At 48.5% G+C, this 18,357-nt stretch overlaps 1 protein-coding gene across 10 annotated transcripts in view; it reads left to right on the plus strand.

Moving 5' to 3' along the window:
• dlg3 (discs, large homolog 3 (Drosophila)) overlaps window positions 1-17,744 on the plus strand; it is a 97,156-nt gene extending 79,412 nt beyond the window's left edge. For 8 of the 10 annotated variants that reach the window (XM_035408711.1, XM_035408708.1, XM_035408710.1 and 5 more), the window contains 11 exons: window positions 1,418-1,532; window positions 6,674-6,850; window positions 7,139-7,214; window positions 7,966-8,068; window positions 10,463-10,504; window positions 10,969-11,019; window positions 11,150-11,251; window positions 12,252-12,424; window positions 13,797-13,906; window positions 14,198-14,289; window positions 14,468-17,744. In XM_035408711.1, coding sequence (XP_035264602.1) covers window positions 1,418-1,532; window positions 6,674-6,850; window positions 7,139-7,214; window positions 7,966-8,068; window positions 10,463-10,504; window positions 10,969-11,019; window positions 11,150-11,251; window positions 12,252-12,424; window positions 13,797-13,906; window positions 14,198-14,289; window positions 14,468-14,574 — 1,148 coding nt within the window. In that variant the 3' untranslated portion in view covers window positions 14,575-17,744. Of the gene's footprint in view, window positions 1-1,417; window positions 1,533-6,673; window positions 6,851-7,138; window positions 7,215-7,965; window positions 8,069-8,702; window positions 8,749-10,462; window positions 10,505-10,968; window positions 11,020-11,149; window positions 11,252-12,251; window positions 12,425-13,796; window positions 13,907-14,197; window positions 14,290-14,467 lie in introns of all 10 variants that reach the window. The other 2 variants (XM_035408712.1, XM_035408715.1) reach the window with 1 other exon arrangement.
• Window positions 17,745-18,357: the final 613 nt, after the last annotated feature.

The following is an 18,357-nucleotide window of genomic DNA, read 5'->3' on the forward strand; positions in this document are numbered from 1 at the left end:
CCCCCACCCTGCTCACTGCTGCCGGCCTTGGGTGGGCAGCCCAGCCGGTCTGATCTTACGCTGCGAACACACGCAGTCCGTTCAGAATGAGAGATCCAGGCACGCTGACACACACGGCTGCTTCACCTGGAGGAGCAGTGGATGAACCTGTTCTTTAGCGTACATTCTGACACGCCACCGGCTTCTCCCGTCTCATTCTGTTTTTCCCTACATTTTTTTCCTCAGTCGCTTCCTGTTCTCACCACCCCTCTGTATGCTTCTTTTTTTTTTAATACAGTGCTTGTGTTCTTGTAGTGCCAGGGGCGTTGCCCTGGTTACGGGCAGGCAGGTGGTGTCGGGTTACCGTGGCGTCACTCCCCCAGCGCGGCGTTAACCCCTCAACCTGCAGAGCTGGTCTCGGCCGCAGTTTCTGTTTGCTCTGATTTGCGCTCCGCGGGTTTCGGCTGGGGCGTCGCCCTTTCCACCGCCGCGTCGCGAGCGTGAGTGTCCGCCCTCCGCCGGGGGGCGCTTAGCGCGCGCGTTTTCAGCGGGAAACTTTTCGCCGATTGGCGCCCGGAGATACTATTGTCTGCGAAACCTGCCTCTTTTTTCCCTTTATTTTTCATGGCAGAAGGTCAAGTTCTCGAGTTAGAAAGGGCTGGGCCTGTGTTGTTGTTTTTTTGAACGTGCTGTATGAATGGGCGCTCTTTTTGCTTGTGGGCCCGGCCCAACCTGTTGGACCGCGGGGCGGAAGCCTTTAACTCCGGGTACAAGGGGAAGATCCTGGAGGCGGGGAACTCCTCCCACCTCACATTTTTGCGAGCGCGTCGACCTGTCATATTTGGTTGTGCCCGGTGACGCGGCGCGGCGCAGCATTCCTGCCCTGCCGCTCGTGCCGTTTCCTGTTCTGCCGGAGCCGAAGCTCTCCTCTGCCCGCGCTCCTCTTCCTGTTGGCGTGTGGTCTTCAGAGCCTGGCTGGTTCAGCCGCTGTGTAGCCCTGCATGTTTTATGAAGTGGCTCGAACACGACCGTACATCACCTTCGGTTTTTAACAGGAAATCTGTTTCATATGCGATGATAAACGATGAGGAATCTTATGGAGGAGGATTTTTAAAGTAATTATAGCTGATGAGTTGCATGTTCTAAGTTAATTAATATGCATTATTGATTATTTGACAAGCGATACGAGTAGACAAGGCTGACACGGATGCAGGACTTGTTACATCTGCTCCTGGGGTAATTAATCACTGTAGGAGGAGGCAGCCAATGCTTACCTTCAGCAAAACCGACTTCTACTGCCCCCCTCCCTGGTGGTGTGTTCAGCTGTCACACACACAGGAACTGGGGCAGGGGGAGGGGGGGGGGGGGGTTCAGACTGCACTGCAAGGGATGTCTGGTGTGACGCTGTCTGTCCGTCTGTCTGTCCATGCCTCTGCAGAGTACAGCCGCTTTGAGTCCAAGATCCACGACCTGCGTGAGCAGATGATGAACAGCAGCATGAGCTCTGGCTCCGGCTCCCTGCGCACCAGCGAGAAGCGCTCGCTCTACGTCAGGTACGCCCCGTCGCCCGCGGTCTCGCCGCCATTACACTAAAACTCCCGTACAATCTCACCATCAATACACTGAACCTCCCGTATAATTTCAGTGTCAGTTCATTACAACTCCCGTGTAGTCTCACCACCAAAACGTAAAAACTTTTGTATAATTTCAATGTCAGTGTGCATCAAAACTCCCATACAATCTCACCATCGATACACTAAAACTCCCGTATAAATTCTGTCAGTACATTACAACTCCCGTGTAGTCTCACCACTAGTGCACTAAAACTCTCTTATAATCTCACTGTCAGTACATTACAACTCCCGTACAATCACATCATCAATACATTAAACCCCCCGTATATGGGGCACTGTGCCTTTAAATCTGCATTTTAGAGGCAATTGATAGATTACTCCTCAGCTTGTTTGCAAGGCTAACTTCCAGAGACTCGCCCCCCAGAAAGCTTTTTTTCCCCCCATTTGGCTTGTCTTAGCGGGAGGTAATGAATAATTAGACTCACGTTCCCCTTGCGAAAGAGATTTCGATCTCAGTTGGGGTTTCTTGGTTAATTCAAGGTTATATTAAATTTGAAAGTGAGAGCAATTGTAACTGAGCTGTTTTTTGGAGACAATAATGTAAAGTAATTTTGCTATTTATTGCTTTAAATCAAAACCTTCAGAAAACTAAATAAGTCATATTTGCTTATAGCTTTGCTGTTTGAGTTTTAAGTCCTAATTTGGCTATTATTCCTGAACATGCACAGTGCTGTAGCTTGTTTGCTAACCTAGCTATCTAGATGTGCAGTCTTTCAGTGACCATTAAAAGGCAGATTCGGGTGAGGCCATGTTGCGTGGTCCATTATGAGGCTGACTGGAGCCGCACGCAAAGCCTCCCACGACCCGCCATCCCTCCCCATGCCAACTGTTGCTCTCTGCTTCCTCCCTGGTTAAACAGAGCTGAGAATATAAAAGGAGGGCATCCTGTCTGCCCTCTTTTTTTTAAAGGGAAAAAAAGAAAGGCCCCATTTGAAGATGCACTCAGAGCACCCCGTGTGTTTGGTGCTGTACTGTCTGGCGTGATGGCACTTCATGAATGGCATTATTGTCGTATGGGTTTGCTGTTAATGGCCTGATTGTGTTCACTTAGGGTGGGTGGGCGCTGTCAGCGGCCCCAGCTGGAGCTCTGCTTTCTGACCCCTTATCAACACTCATAAACACGGCGGCGTAAACACAGTGGCCGTGTCACGGCGCTTACTGTGTGTGGCCGGGCCGTTTATCGCACCCCCGAGTCCCGGGCTTGTAAAGTTTGAGTCTATGGGATGAAGAAAGAATTTTTATGGGCGATGCACTTTGCTGTTGCATAACGCCTGGCTTTCTGTTTTCCCTCCGTTCGCTGATATTGCTCTCCGCCGCGATTGTCTAAACAACGTGGGTTGTAAAATGCAGGCTTGCTTGTTATGGTATTGTTCTGCTATCCAGCGTGTGTATGAATCATTTAGAACCTGCGCGACAGGTGACGCTCGGCAGTGCGGCTCGCTGGCCTGAGAAAGGGGTCAAGGTTACTGCGTGTGACTGCAGTCTATGCGGAGGAGAAGAGGTTGTGAAACTAGTGTAGTTATCCAGTGAGGTGTTTTTAAAGGAATAGTTCACTTTCTGTGGTTTTGACTGCTTTTTCAGTTTTCTGCGCTGTATGTTGTTGATGGGCTCAGAGAGTGCATGTAATGAACATGGACATTTTGGATATTTACACAAGTTTGTGCTGGCACGTAAGCATTAGAGCTGCTACATGTGCGTGCATAGGTTCCTGTCTATGCAATTCAAGTAACTCACCGAGCCGGCTGGTCAAAAGAAACGTCTGCAAGTTTGTAAAATCTCCATTGGGAATAAAAACTGTCTGGGCCAATCAAAGAGGTCAGTAAACCTGAAATAATATTTTTAAAACCCCATGGAAGTGACCTATCCCTGTGAAGTTGGGTGTGTCAGATGTGGCACTGTAACGAGTGACAGAAACACAGGACTTCCCCCAGGGCTACGGCTCCAGTAGGTGTTTGAAGTGGCCTGGCTCCTGAGAGGAGAAATTGGTGAGCGGTGTTGCGTGTTCAGGATAAGTGCAGCCATGTGCTTCCGCTCTGTGTACACAGGCCACTCGTGTGCGTTCAGGCCACCGTTCAGTCTGCAAATAAACAGGCTTTGTGCCTGCTTTCAACATGCTGTCTGTCTGTGTGCATCTGGGCCTGTGTGTGCGTGAGAGAGAGTGAAAGGGAGAGAGAAAATGAAAGAGAGAATGAGTGAGAGTGTCAGCTGGTGTGCGCACTGTTCCTCTCAGTGAAGCTGGGCGTGCCTTAGACTGCAGTGCAGTCACAGTGAAGCTGTATCGGGCAGTCAGTGAGGCAGTCACACTGAGGCTGCAGCGAGCAGTCACAGTGAAGCTGTAGCAGGCAGTCACAGTGAGGGCAGTCACAGAGAGGCTGTTTCAGGCAGTCACAGTGTAGCAGGCAGTCACAGTGAGGCTGTTTCAGGCAGTCATAGTTAGGCTGTAGCAGGCAGTCACAGTGAGGGCAGTCACAGAGAGGCTGTAGCAGGCAGTCACAGTGAGGGCAGTCACAGAGAGGCTGTAGCAGGCAGTCACAGTGAGGCTGTTTCAGGCAGTCACAGTGAGGCTGTATCAGGCAGTCACAGTGAGGCTGTATCAGGCAGTCACAGTGAGGCTGTAGCGAGCAGTCACAGTGAGGCTGTATCAGGCAGTCACAGTGAGGCTGTATCAGGCAGTCACAGAGAGGCTGTAGCAGGCAGTCACAGTGTAGCAGGCATTCACAGTGAGGCTGTATCAGGCAGTCACAGTGAGGCTGTAGCAGGCAGTCACAGTGAGGCTGTATCAGGCAGTCACAGTGAGGCTGTAGCGAGCATTCACAGTGAGGCTGTAGCAGGCAGTCACAGTGAGGCTGTATCAGGCAGTCACAGAGAGGCTGTAGCAGGCAGTCACAGTGTAGCAGGCATTCACAGTGAGGCTGTATCAGGCAGTCACAGTGTAGCAGGCAGTCACAGTGAGGCTGCATCAGGCAGTCACACTGAGGCTGCAGCGAGCAGTCACAGTGAAGCTGTAGCAGGCAGTCACAGTGAGGGCAGTCACAGTGAGGCTATAGCAGGCAGTCACAGTGTAGCAGGCAGTCACAGTGAGGCTGTTTCAGGCAGTCACAGTGAGGCTGTTTCAGGCAGTCATAGTTAGGCTGTAGCAAGCAGTCACAGTGAGGGCAGTCACAGTGAGGCTATAGCAGGCAGTCACAGTGTAGCAGGCAGTCACAGTGAGGCTGTTTCAGGCAGTCACAGTGAGGCTGTTTCAGGCAGTCATAGTTAGGCTGTAGCAAGCAGTCACACTGAGGCTGTAGCGAGCAGTCACACTGAGGCTGTAGCAGTGAGGCTGTATCAGGCAGTCACAGTGAGGCTGTAGCAGGCAGTCACAGTGAGGCTGTAGCGAGCCGGGGCACATCTCCCTGAGAGCTCTGCTCAGCTCTGCTCAGCTCTGCTCTGCTCTGCCGATTCTCTGATAACAGCGGCTCCTTGTGCCTCTCTCAGCCTTTCCCTCTCCCTGTTTGCTTTAGATAAAGGCCGTTTCCATGTGAACGTAGGTGTGTGTGCGTGCCTGTTTATGAGTGTGCCTTTCCCCCCTGGAAAAATTACAGCAATGAACTTCCCATGTCCATGCCTTTTTATTTCATAAAAAGGAGTTTATTGATTGAATTGTGTTATTTTTCTTTTTTTGTCTGCTTTTGAAACAACAGCAAACCTGTTGCAGTCTGTCGGGATATTTTCTTACTACCCAGAAATGAAACCAGGTCTTTTAAGCCAAAGGGCATTGTGTGCTTAGGTTTTGCATACAAATTATTCTCATTTTGCTTTGCCCCTCAGTTTTGTGCTAAACTGCATACTTTTAAAAATGTATTTAAAACTATTCATATTTTTGTCCCCATTTGTGACCTTATGTGGAATTTCCAAGTTGAACCGTGTACCCCTTTGCTAGGCTAGCTAGCCAACTTTATGAGTTGCGTTTTCACTGACCTTATTAATGGAATTTCTGTTTCAATAACTATACATATCTGATAGCTGGCTAGGCTAAGTGTCACAAAGCTCTGTAAACAGGCAGGCCACTGAAGTGGGCTGGAATGTCCACATGACCACACTGTACCGCAGTTCCACTGCCACTACGATTCTCCATTTCCACTGTAATTAAAATACAGGCAAGGAGTCGCATCAAGTTTGACTTGATTCTGTATGGATTAGATTCCAGTTGACCTTGGGTGTGGCTATCCACAAATACTGACTCATCAAAGGCACCTGCATGAACCGGCTGGAACAACACAATCCATAGGGAATTGTACAGTCTTAATGCCCCATGGCAAAAGCCTTACGTTTGTAAATGCTGCTCCAGATTTTAACATTAACCCTTTAACTCTTTGAAGAGTAGGTTTTGTGGAATGGTTTTATTTTCAAAATTCGAAGTCCGTGTTCTAGAACTCCATTGCTTTCGGTTACCAGTAGTGATTGTTACATCAGCAATGTTCAGTTAACATTCTAATCACATATTGAGGGACGTGACTCAGTACAATACCTGTAGAAAAGGAGAAAATGGAGGGAACATCGCAGCTGATCATCCGGTCAGTTAAGTGAAATGCATAGTTAACCTTGTGGTGATGGAGAAGATGAAATGATTCTGGTGTGGAGTGGTATTACTCTCTTAAGGATATAGGCTTGTACAGTTATGTTTGTCTGATCCCCTGTTTCCTGTCTCACTGTCTGGGGAGTGTGTGCTGTGCTGGCTGACTTCGCCTCTGCTTTGTGCTGATAGCAGCGATAAAAAGCAGCTTCAGCCTGACACGTGAAACATGCGGCTTATCTGTGCCCAATAGGGCTTTGTCCTGAAGAATACTGAGGAGTTAGGAGGAACAGGCCGCAGAAGCTGGCCTGACTTATGTGTGGCCCCAACACCAGTGTGGCCCTAGCACCTGTGTGTCTCACCTGAGTGACCTCAGCACCTGTGTGGCCCCCGTACCTGTGTCTCACCTGAGTGAGAGGGCTAGCGTGTGTCCGTCTGTTTTTTCGGTTTGAGAGTTGAGCGTCGCTAACGGCGCTCTGTCTCTGGTGATGTCCCGTCTGCGCAGGGCGCTGTTCGACTACGACAGGACCCGGGACAGCTGTCTGCCCAGCCAGGGCCTGAGCTTCTCCTACGGGGACATCCTGCACGTCATCAACGCCTCGGACGACGAGTGGTGGCAGGCCAGGCTGGTCACGCCCCACGGGGAGAGCGAGCAGATCGGGGTGATCCCCAGCAAAAAGAGGTACCGGCCGCACCCCCCGCTCTGAGACACTGGCTTTCATTACAACTCACCTGTCAGTTCAGCCCTAAAAATCCCAGTCAGCTGCTTTTATTGGTCAGTCAAGTCCAAGGGCAGTACTGAGCACCACTGTGACAGTGTGATTTTGTATTAAGGAGCAGTGCAAGTATGCCAGTCAAGCTTTATGTTAGTGAGAGATTTATGCACGCTGGTCTGTGGACAGCAGAAACCCTTGCGGTCTGGTCAGGTTCCCCCAAACGAAACCCTGTGCTGCTCTGTGCGTCTCCGCAGGGTGGAGAAGAAAGAGCGTGCCAGGTTAAAAACGGTCAAGTTCCACGCCAGGACGGGCATGATCGAGTCCAACCGGGTGAGTGCGTTTCTCCTGCCCCCCCCCCCCCCCCATGGAGCTGACCCAGTCCCCCCCCCCACCCCGCGTGTGGGTGGGACCCTGCATGCTGTACTCCCCTGAAGGTTTTGCTACATGAGAGAGATGTGTGTGTGTGTGTGCATGCACATGTGTGTGTTCTGTGTGTGTGCAGGACCCATCATTACAGCCTCATTGACTGAGACATGTCCTCAGTTCCTCTCTCTCCTGTTCTGGCCCTCTCTGCTGGTCTCAACAGTACACTGTGCTCCGTCTAAACTGAAAAGCCATTTACCGAAAGATTGTTTTATTTTTTCACAATTACATGAGGAGGCTGTTGGCTTTTCCGTGCGAAATGTGAGGAAAAGCTTTTCCCTCTTTTAAATTGTGATGAAATTCAAATCAACTGGTAATGTTTTCAAGAGCACATCCTCTAATGTGGACCTCTGTGTCTGCAATTTACTGCTTAGCAGCCTGAGCAGAGTCGAATTCTTTAATGATGGAGAGCTCTGTGCAGATTTCATTAGTGTGGGTGTCTTCATGCATTTCATTAAATTTCATTCATTTCCCTTACCGTTTTTGCCATGACCATGATTTCATTGTTCTAATTGATTTATCAGTTAATTTTGTGTATTTTTGTGTTTTTTAAGTTCTTGTGTTCCCTGTGTTGTGTGCATTTCATTGAAACCCATTCTGTTTTCTGTTGTTCCACCCCCCCCCTCCTCCTCCCCCCCCCCATCTGGACATCTCCCAGCTGTCAGTCAAAGTAAAGCGTAAAAAGAGCTTCAACCTCTCGCGCAAGTTCCCGTTTTACAAGAGCAAGGAGAATATTGTGCAGGAGTGTGTGGAGACGGAACGTAAGTACCAGCGCGTGATGAGAGGGTGTGTTTGGTTTTTTAACACGCACTGTCTCTGGTCTGGTTCCTCCTCCTCTCACTTGCGCTCGCCTTCGGTGCTGTACTCACTGCTGAACTCTATTTCCCATGTGCCCCGGGGGCTCAGCTCCCAGGGTGCACTGGGCCTCCGGGTGTGCTGCTGGACTAACACTGGGTCGCTGTGCTCGCACTTAACTTAACATGCTACGGCTTTTTGGACTCTTTCATTTAGCAAATTTAACGCCGAAGTGATTGTGTACACGACCAAAACCCTAAACACACACACACACACACACGCTCAAATACACACACACACATACCCTCAAACACACACACACACACACACGGAGCGAACTCTGAATCTGACTAAGAAGCTGAGAAAACCGTACCAGTGCTGTTAACAACTCCTAATCGCTTTGTTGACCGGAGCGCTGCTTTTGAAGGGTCAGTGAGCACAGCGGAGTGGTGTTGAGCCCTGCACGCCCCCTCTCTCTCTCTCTCTCTCTCTCTCTCTCTCTGCGCACACCCCGTCGGGCTCTCACTAACCTCTCTCTTCTTCCTGTCTGCTTTTCTTTTCTTCTCCTCCTTTCCTGCTCTCGCCTGTCGGGACTCTCAGGACTTCCCAGGGTTAAGCGATGACTTTTATGGATCAAAGAGTTTGAGTAAGTGTGTGGTTCTCTTTGTCCCCCCCCCCGAACTCAGAGCAGGACGCCTCGGTGAGACCAGTATTCCCCTCTCATGGCCCACAATCCCCTGGGGATTCTCTGGGAGGGGCCATCTCTGTTCAGCCTAGCCACCAGGTCCAAACTTTTAGGGCCGAGGATTGGTCTATTAAAAGCTGATGGGCACATTAGCAAGGTAGTCGCGGTCTAAAATTAACATCCACCAAGCACCAAATGTGGGTAAATATTCTCTCTGGTGTGTCAATGACACAGGCTAACCCGCCACTGGCATGTTAAAAAAATAAATAACAAACCCATGTTTTTTTCTTGGGTACAATTGGCCTAATTTTAGTTGAGGAAAACGAAATCGCCAAGAGATGCAATTGCTTGGACCTCTAGAGACACCGTAGCTTGACTTCAGTTCACGTTCATATACCTGGACGTGTGAACAGACGGCTTTCTGACTGAACTATAGAGCAGAAACACTGAAGAACACCTCTGGTTTCCTTAGCAGCCAAAATCTCCCGGCTAAAGATTTTCAATTTGGATTTAGTCATCTCATTCCAATGTGGAGACAAAGACAGACTATCACCAAATGATGATAATGGACAGAAAAAAAATAAGTCATTCTGTCTAATGTTACCATACATGGTATTAGTTAGCTGAATTAGCTATCTGTAAACCTGACATGACCGTAATGGCAAAGTAAGTGCCTTTATTGATGGATACTGTAGAAGGTTAGTTAGAAGTGTTTTGGATCCTCTCTAAATCAAAAATTTGTGCCCAAATATTGAATCTGCCATGTGTTGATTTAGTGCAAGACATCTGTATGAACAGTGTGTAAACATGCATTTTGTTTTAGCTATGTTACTTAATATCTGAGGCAGTCTTTAAGAAAGGCTAAGCCTATCCTTTAATACATGATCTTGTTTGCACTGAATCCTTAAGTGTTCTATTTTAAATGGTTATTGCAGTGGGGAATGGTTATTTTGTTTATTGAATGGATGGAAATTTAGGACACACCTAAGATGACATAATGCAATTTCATTATATTTGCCGGTAAATAAAAAAAGTCCAGCCAGTAATTTTTTTTCCCCATCTACCCGCCACATTGGCAGGCGAGCCAAAAAGTTTATTGTGGACCCTGAAGGCGGTCCCTGCATGATGCAGTCAGGCCTGTGGAAACCAAAGCCTTTCAGTGTAGCCCTGTAGGCTCAGGGTTTGGATACCCCCCCCTCCCTCTACCCCTGTCCCCGCCCCTCACACCTCTGCGCATGGGTCCAGGGGGGCTGTGGGCTCGGGGCCTGCCTGTTTTCTTTGGCACACGTGCCCTGTATCTCTGTCAGTCCCCACAGAGGAAACACCAGCCCGTGTGGAAGGGCTGTGAGAGGAAACCCTTAATTTCCTATTACTGTCACCTCTAACCACTTCCACACAGTGAGACCACCGCTGGGCTGTCCCTGGGACACGTTAAACAGCAGGTCCTAGGCACTTTCTTTGCATTTTAAACCCCCCCCCCCCCCCAAAAAAAAGGGATAAAGGTTGATAACTGGCAGGGGAGTAAGTTATTCTTTCTCCTCTTCATGCAGCAGAAGTGGTGGATTATGGGGGATTCCTGGTTTTATAAAGAAAATGAAATCCCTGCATGTGATGCTGATGAAATAGTTGTTGTTGTGTAACTCTCCCCTGACCTCAGTCTCTCTCTCGCTCCCAGAATGCCTGACGTCCAACACGAGCGACAGCGAGAGCAGCTCCAGTAAGTCCCTCTCTCCGCCTCACTCCTCACTGAAGCGCCTCCACCTTCCTTTAGCCCGTTACATCACTGATCAGGATGTGTACTCTTAGACTAGCCCTCATACTACTACCCACTTTAAGGACAGGGACCCAGGCATGTTAACTGTCCTAGGATCAGTTTGGCATTTTAGCCTGTAGAGGGTTAAGTTCAGGACACAGGCTGGGGGAAGCTGATCCCAGATCAGCACAGCTCTGAGATGCTTTAAGGATGCGGACGCAGGCCTCTCCGTGTTCCTGTGCTGTCCTCTCACGGGTGCGCTGTCTGTGTAGCGAGCGAGCGAGGCAGGCTGAAGAGCTCAGAGCTGGAGAGCCTGCGGACGCGGTGGCAGCTGCATCTCCCAGCCTGCTGACTCACAGCCTGTACAGCCCCCAGTGGAGTTCAGCCTTCAGCATCATAACGCTCTTTCCCCCTCTCTTCTGTTCCAGAGGGGCAGGAGGACACCATCCTGTCGTACGAGCCCGTGATTCGACAGGAGAGTAAGTCTCGCACTGCGTCGGCGGCAGCAGCAGATCTGTCAGAGGCCACAGGGGTCGCCCCTGGCGACCGCTGGGCTTGGCTTTTCCTGTTTTTGACACGTTTGATTCGCTTGTTGTTTTTCCCCTGCAGTCCATTACACAAGACCTGTGATCATCCTGGGGCCAATGAAGGACAGAATAAACGACGACCTCATCTCCGAGTTCCCTCACAAGTTTGGGTCCTGCGTACCGCGTGAGTAGCCTGGCCGCCTTTGCGCTGCGCTGAAGTACAGGAATGATGCCGGGAGAGCTGCGAACGAGGATGCCATTTACTTCCAGTTTGCGTTTCCTGTTCTGTAGAGCACCTCCTCGGCCCTGCATATGCATTGGTGAGGGGGGAAGGTCAGCTCCAGCCATGCTAGCTGAGTGCTAACCCCGCTGCCCTGAGTGACACTGGGTTAGCCCTGTTAGGAGGCGCTCTGACCCGCCCCCCCCGCTATGCAGATACCACCCGCCCCAGCATAATCCCCGCCCCCTGCATAATAAACGTTTAGAGTGACACTGGATTCGCCCTGTTAGGAGGTGCTCTGACCCGCCCCCCCGCTATGCAGATACCACCCGCCCCAGCATAATCCCCGCCCCCTGCATAATAAACGTTTAGAGTGACACTGGATTCGCCCTGTTAGGAGGCGCTCTGACCCGCCCCCCCCCGCTATGCAGATACCACCCGCCCCAGCATAATCCCCGCCCCCTGCATAATAAACGTTTAGAGTGACACTGGATTCGCCCTGTTAGGAGGTGCTCTGACCCGCCCCCCCGCTATGCAGATGCCACCCGCCCCAGCATAATCCCCGCCCCCTGCATAATAAACGTTTAGAGTGACACTGGATTCGCCCTGTTAGGAGGTGCTCTGACCCGCCCCCCCGCTATGCAGATGCCACCCGCCCCAGCATAATCCCCGCCCCCTGCATAATAAACGTTTAGAGTGACACTGGATTCGCCCTGTTAGGAGGTGCTCTGACCCACCCCCCCGCTATGCAGATACCACCCGCCCCAGCATAATCCCCGCCCCCTGCATAATAAACGTTTAGAGTGACACTGGATTCGCCCTGTTAGGAGGTGCTCTGACCCACCCCCCCGCTATGCAGATACCACCCGCCCCAGCACTAACCCCGCCCCCTGCATAATAAACGTTTAGAGTGACACTGGATTCGCCCTGTTAGGAGGCGCTCTGACCCGCCCTCTCTGTGCAGACACCACCCGGCCCCGGCGGGAGAACGAGATGGACGGGCAGGACTACCACTTTGTGGGCTCACGGGAGCAGATGGAGAAAGACATCCAGGACAACAAATTCATTGAGGCGGGCCAGTTCAACGACAACCTGTACGGGACCAGCGTGCTGTCCGTCAGAGCCGTGGCTGAGAGGGTAGGGACACACTGCCGTGTTAGTGATGTGGCCTGGTGCACGTGTGCGTGCTGTCTGAGTCACTGCTCACTGCAGGGTCTGAAACTCCCTTTCTGCTCAACCAGTCGCTGTGTCTGGTGAACGAAAAAAAAATCAAGCTTCCACTTCTCATTAAAACAGTTTCCTTTTTAACCTCACTTTGTTCTCCTTCGGCATTATCATTTCTCTTCCTCTTTTCGACTGGTTGTTTTTTTTTTGTTGATGTGACCACATCTTTTTTGATAGCTGACCGACGTTAGATAATTTTGGCTACGAATTTCACGGAAATGTAGCGCCTTACATGAGGTTTACCCCTCGATACTGCTCGAAGATGAAAGCGGACCGCAGAAATGTCCAATCAGAGTAGCCTAATGAAACTATGCCTATGATTTCTGTAACCGCGTGAACTTCCACGTTTGATTCTGGTATTTTTCTGGTCACTTGAATTCAACACAAAACTGATATGATCTAACCTTGTTTGCTGAGTGGTCAGGTGCTAGTTTCAGAGACCCTGTTACGGATCAGCTGTTTCCACAAATCCGTGTATTTCCTCTTCATGTTTCATTACCCTTCTTTTTAAATATTGTCTCCCCCATTGAGATTGAAGCACATTGCAAAGTCGTTGTGTGTGTTTGTGTCAGCGTGTGCTTATCAGCATGTGTGTTTGTCTCAGTTCAAATTAGTCCCCATGTATGTGTGTGTGTATCTGGGTTGGTGCGTGTATGTTTGTCAGCTTGTCTGCATGTGTGTTTGGGCGCCAGCGTGTGGGTGTGTGTGTGTGTGTGTGTTGGTACCAGCGTGTGTGTTTCAGCGTGTGTGTGTGTTGGTGCCAGCGTGTGTGTTTCAGCGTGTGTGTGTGTGTGTGTGTGTGTGTGTTGGTGCCAGCATGTGTGATTCAGCATGTGTGTGTGTGTGTGTTGGTGCCAGCTTGTGTGTTTCAGCATGTGTGTGCGTGTGTGTGTTGGTGCCAGCGTGTGTGATTCAGCATGTGTGTGTGTGTGTGTGTGTGTTGGTGTCAGCGCGTGTGTTTCAGCATGTGTGTGTGTTGGTGCCAGCGCGTGTGTTTCAGCATGTGTGTGTGTTGGTGCCAGCGTGTGTGATTCAGCATGTGTGTGTGTGTGTGTTGGTGCCAGCGCGTGTGTTTCAGCATGTGTGTGTGTTGGTGCCAGCGTGTGTGATTCAGCATGTGTGTGTGTGTGTGTTGGTGCCAGTGTGTGTTTCAGCATGTGTGTGTGTGTGTGTTTGTGCCAGATGTGTGTGTGCGCACATGTACTGCTCCAGAGCCTGAAAGGAGAGAGCAGTGAAAGTGCTGTTTGGACTGACTGGCTGCCTCTCCACTCTTCTCCTGTTGCAGGGTAAACACTGTATCCTGGATGTGTCTGGGAATGCCATAAAGCGATTGCAACAAGCACAACTTTACTCAATCGCCATTTTCATCAAGCCAAAATCAGTGGAAGCCCTGCTGTAAGTTCCACACTGACTGGGAAAATGAAGTGTGTGCTGAAGATCAGACCTCTCTCTTAATACAAGAAGTCTACTCAATTTTGTGTACAAATTAATGGATTATAAACTTTAAAATATCTGAAGGGAAGGGGTAGAAAATGCCTTTTTCTAACTTTGTAAAGTAAGAACAGAATGTTTAACTTTTTTTAAATGTTGGTGTTATTTTGTACCGTTCAGACTGCTTTCAATAATATCTATGGAATTAAAGTACTGCAAGCATTCCATACATTGCACTCTGTCTGTGTTCTGCAGGGAAATGAACAAGAGGCAGACGTATGAGCAAGCCAGTAAAGTGTTTGACAAGGCAATGAAGCTGGAACAGGAGTTTGGAGAATACTTCACAGGTAAATATGCAGTTCACATTTGCTATACCTCCTACAGAACCTAAATCTTAAACCTAAATCTCAGATTTATGCTCTTTCACGCACTTGTTTAGGCAACCAAGGTATTGTCTTGACAACTCACTTGTTGAGGAACTGGAGTGTGTTTTGTCCACATGATCTTCATTGCCTTTTTCTCCAGCCATTGTACAGGGTGACTCACTAGAGGAGATCTACAACAAAATCAAGCTGATCATCGAGGAACAGTCGGGGCCCTACATCTGGATCCCCTCCCCCGAAAAGCTCTGAGCGTCCAGTCCTGCGCTCCTCGCGGACATCGCCCGCCCCCCCCCCTCCTCCCCCTGCCCCCTCCCCCCATACTCCCCACCCCACCCACTGAAGTCCCATACCTCCCTTTTTGCAGATATGTTTCATATCCAGTTTTATTGTCATCATTCTGTTAACTCTCAAATGAAAGTCTTATCACCATTTCTGTGGCTGTGCACACACCCCTGCATGAGTTTCTCGACAAATCCATTCAAGACTGGAAATGTCATTCCAAGTGAATTTTTATCATTTAAAAAAACAGACAAAAGGGGGAAAAAAAACAGACACCGGACGGAACGACGGAGATGAGAATGTCTTAAAAAGGCACTGAAGTGGGATTTGAGAATTTAGGATTTGCAGGGGGGAAAAGACAAAAACGGTACAAGATGGAACTATTTGTAAATGTTTATAAACTTGCATTAAAGACGTGGAAGATGAGAAGCAGAGACCAATGAGTTTTTTCTACAAGGACCAGATACAAATCAACCCCCCCCAATGGTACTATTCAAGGAGTGTTTTCCAATGTTTATACATATATATATTAAAAAAAGAAATGGTGACAAATATTATAAACTGGTGATCTGCAGTTATCTGAAACCAGCTTGCTGTTTGATTGGTTGCTGGCAGATTGTGATGCAACCAATCAAGACAACCTGGGAGGCAGGACGAATGGGGAGGAATGGACACGAATCTATAAATTTATATTATTGAGACCAACAACGTAGAAGTCCTATGGAGAGATGATTTACTACATATTAAAAACTACATGTTGTTTTACACTTCACTGGAATTGTCTACATGGAGGGCTGTATGATTTCATTATTTTTATTTTGTGATTTCTTTGTTGTGATTGATCTTTTAAGCTGCTCTGGGGTGAGAGGGGGTAGAGAGGTGTAACTGGGTCTCTGCAAAATACCAAACTGCCTTATGTAGAAAAATATACAAACACCTAATCTGCACAATTATTCAGAAGAGATGACGGAACAATATTTTGCACCTTTCCCCATGACAAATCTTCCAAGTGATAAAGAGGACTGTACCAGATGGGGTGAGGTGGTTGGTCCTCTCAGTTCTGTAGTTTTCCAGGGTGCATCTCCTTGTCTTCTGAGAGAGAGAGAGACGGCTCGATTTTTTTGATGGGAGGGGGGTTTTTCGATTTTAGTAGGAAAGGGCCACTCCCCCACCCCCCCCCCCTTCCCAGTGACATTGAGGAGCTGCAGACCCCACCCATTCGCACTTTCTCTGCCTTCCAGAGCCATTCTGCTCGCAGAAAGGTCACATGGTACTGTCCGGAAGGGTACTAGCATGCATTATGGGTAATTAATAGTTACAGTTCTATGCTTGGAGGCCTAATGAGTGAAACAAAATGACCACTTTGCTTTCCCCTCCCAAAAGCTCATGCTGGTTTAAATGAAGCTCATTTGTCCTGTGTATTTAGAGCATTTTAAAATATTTTTTTAATAGTTCTGGGCAAGTGTTGATCCACTGTGTTGCACCCAATATGAGGGGCTTGTTTGGCCAGCTCAGGAATCTTTAACGCACAGACGCCAGTTCCCAGTAATAAAAGAGCCCGCTGTTTTTTTTTGTGAAGAAATAAAGTAGGACTCGTATTGGCGCAGGGAGGCCGGGAGCGTGGCGGGCGCTGTGTGTGGACCGAGAGCCGTTTCTCTCTCCGGTAGAGCCAGGAACACCGAGAGCCCAGCCCGTTTGTGAGGGGCAAAAGGAGGCAGAGGTGTTTGAAGTGTGAGACTTGAAATTATCTTTTTTTTTTTTTTTTTTGTATTTATTAATATTTTAAAAATGTGCCGACGCTTTGTCCAGACCAGCTCTGTGGCCATGACCCCGTGCATGAATTTGGCCAGGCGGGCTGCGGTCCCTCTCCGACGCTCCTGAGGATCTTGGCACTTTGTACATTTAAAAGGGATATGCCTAACTCGCCGAAGGTGGAATACCCAGGAGTACCCGACCCCTTGAAGCAGGGAGGATCTATCAGGTGTGTCCTTCAATGCATTGTGGGTAGTGAGGTCGAATCGCTTCGCGTCCATCGGAGGTGAAGACCGAGCCGGGGCGCCCGAGCCCCCAGAACCTGTACCTGCAGGCCGTTTCTGAACAGGTATGCACACCTGCCAGGCACCTCTGCTAAACCAGCTGTCATACCTGCGTCAAAACCAGAGTTCAGGGAATTACCGAAGGGAACAGAGCCATTATAAACTGCTTACAGACTGTTTCAAAGGGTATGGTAGTTGTAAGTGTAAATATCCCCAACCAAGATTTTGCTACACTCGTGCTTTGCGCGTGTGTGAAACTGGGACAACTACGCGTTTTGTAAATCTCAACTGTAAGGTAAGTAAACGATGAAATATTCTGAAATTAATTTCCATACAAATGTGCCGTATTGTTGGTATAATAGACATCTTCAGCTGCTCTATTGGACCACATTTTATAGTCAGTTGGGAATTGAATTCCTTCAAATAGGGTCTGTCTACTTGTGATTTCTTGTGGATTTTGTCTGAGTATATAGATTTTAAAAACAATGTTTAAAACAATTATAGAAGTACAAGGCAGGCAGTGACCTACAAATGACTTATTAAAAATAATTTCTTAATTATTCATTTAAACATGTTGTAAACTGCTTTTCTCTGATGTTGAGAACACAGCTGACTGTTAATGCGTCTGCTATTTAAATCCTTCGGTCAGCCATGTCAGTAAAGCCCAAAGAACTTCTTATTTCATATGTTATTTCCATTGAGGTCGCTGTGCTCCGAGATTTTATCCGAATGCCTCTGTTTGACGAGGGTGTCACTCTTGATTCAGAGAGAGATTTGTGGGTTGGGTTGGGTTGGGTTGGGGGGGGGGGGGCTTATTTTGTTGTTTTGGTCCCTGATTTGTCCGTCTGGGTGATGAGCTGTAAGGTTGACGAGGGCACCTGTGCAGTACGTGCTTGCAGATATGAAGCCCCTGATTGTACAGTAGTTTTCTCCCCTGTGACTGCAGGAAGTGGGCCCTAAACAGGACGCGAGGAACTAGTTCTCTCGTTCCTGGTCGTAGGGGAACACAGTCCTGTCACTACATCAATTTTCGGTTCTGTTTGGCTTTTTTTTGACTGGACAAAGAGTTTATTTGTTTGAAAAATAAAATATGTGACTATTGGTCATGGTTTCAAGTTTACTTTTTTTTAACGGTCAACCATTCTTTACGCTAAGGCCACTTCAAGCGCATTCACAAAAACGATCAGGATGTTACAGACCTGTGAGCTTTTGATCATGTCGTTACTTTAAGCCCTCCACTCCTGTTAGGCTGTGTTGCATAAGGTCATACGCGTTGTCACACGCTCTACAGCAGGTTAATAGGACCATGTGCTCCGTGCAGGGAGAACAATTTATGCCAGATTGAATGTAGAGGTGTTGAGTATACATCAGGTATTTAATTTTACCAATAAATAATACATATTCCAAATACTGAATATTTATGCACTCACTACATTTAAACAAAACATGAAAGCCACTCTCTAAAGTAACTGTCCATGGTTACCCATTGGGGTGAGTATTAATTTCTTCACCAGGAGCTGTAGACACATACACTGCTGGCCAGCACATCTATCTAAGGGTGGAATCAAGACCCAGCTACAGTCTCTGTCTTCAGCTCCCTCCTATGAGAGAACGTTTGGATAATTAGCATCAAATTGCCTCTCTTATCTGATCTGTGAGGCTGATTTGGCAGCGGCTGTAGCTGGTTACTGGCAGGGCGTCCATTTTAGGAGACTTC

Source organism: Anguilla anguilla, chromosome 3 (genome assembly GCF_013347855.1).
Source record: "Anguilla anguilla isolate fAngAng1 chromosome 3, fAngAng1.pri, whole genome shotgun sequence".
In the NCBI taxonomy this organism is placed as follows: domain Eukaryota; kingdom Metazoa; phylum Chordata; class Actinopteri; order Anguilliformes; family Anguillidae; genus Anguilla; species Anguilla anguilla.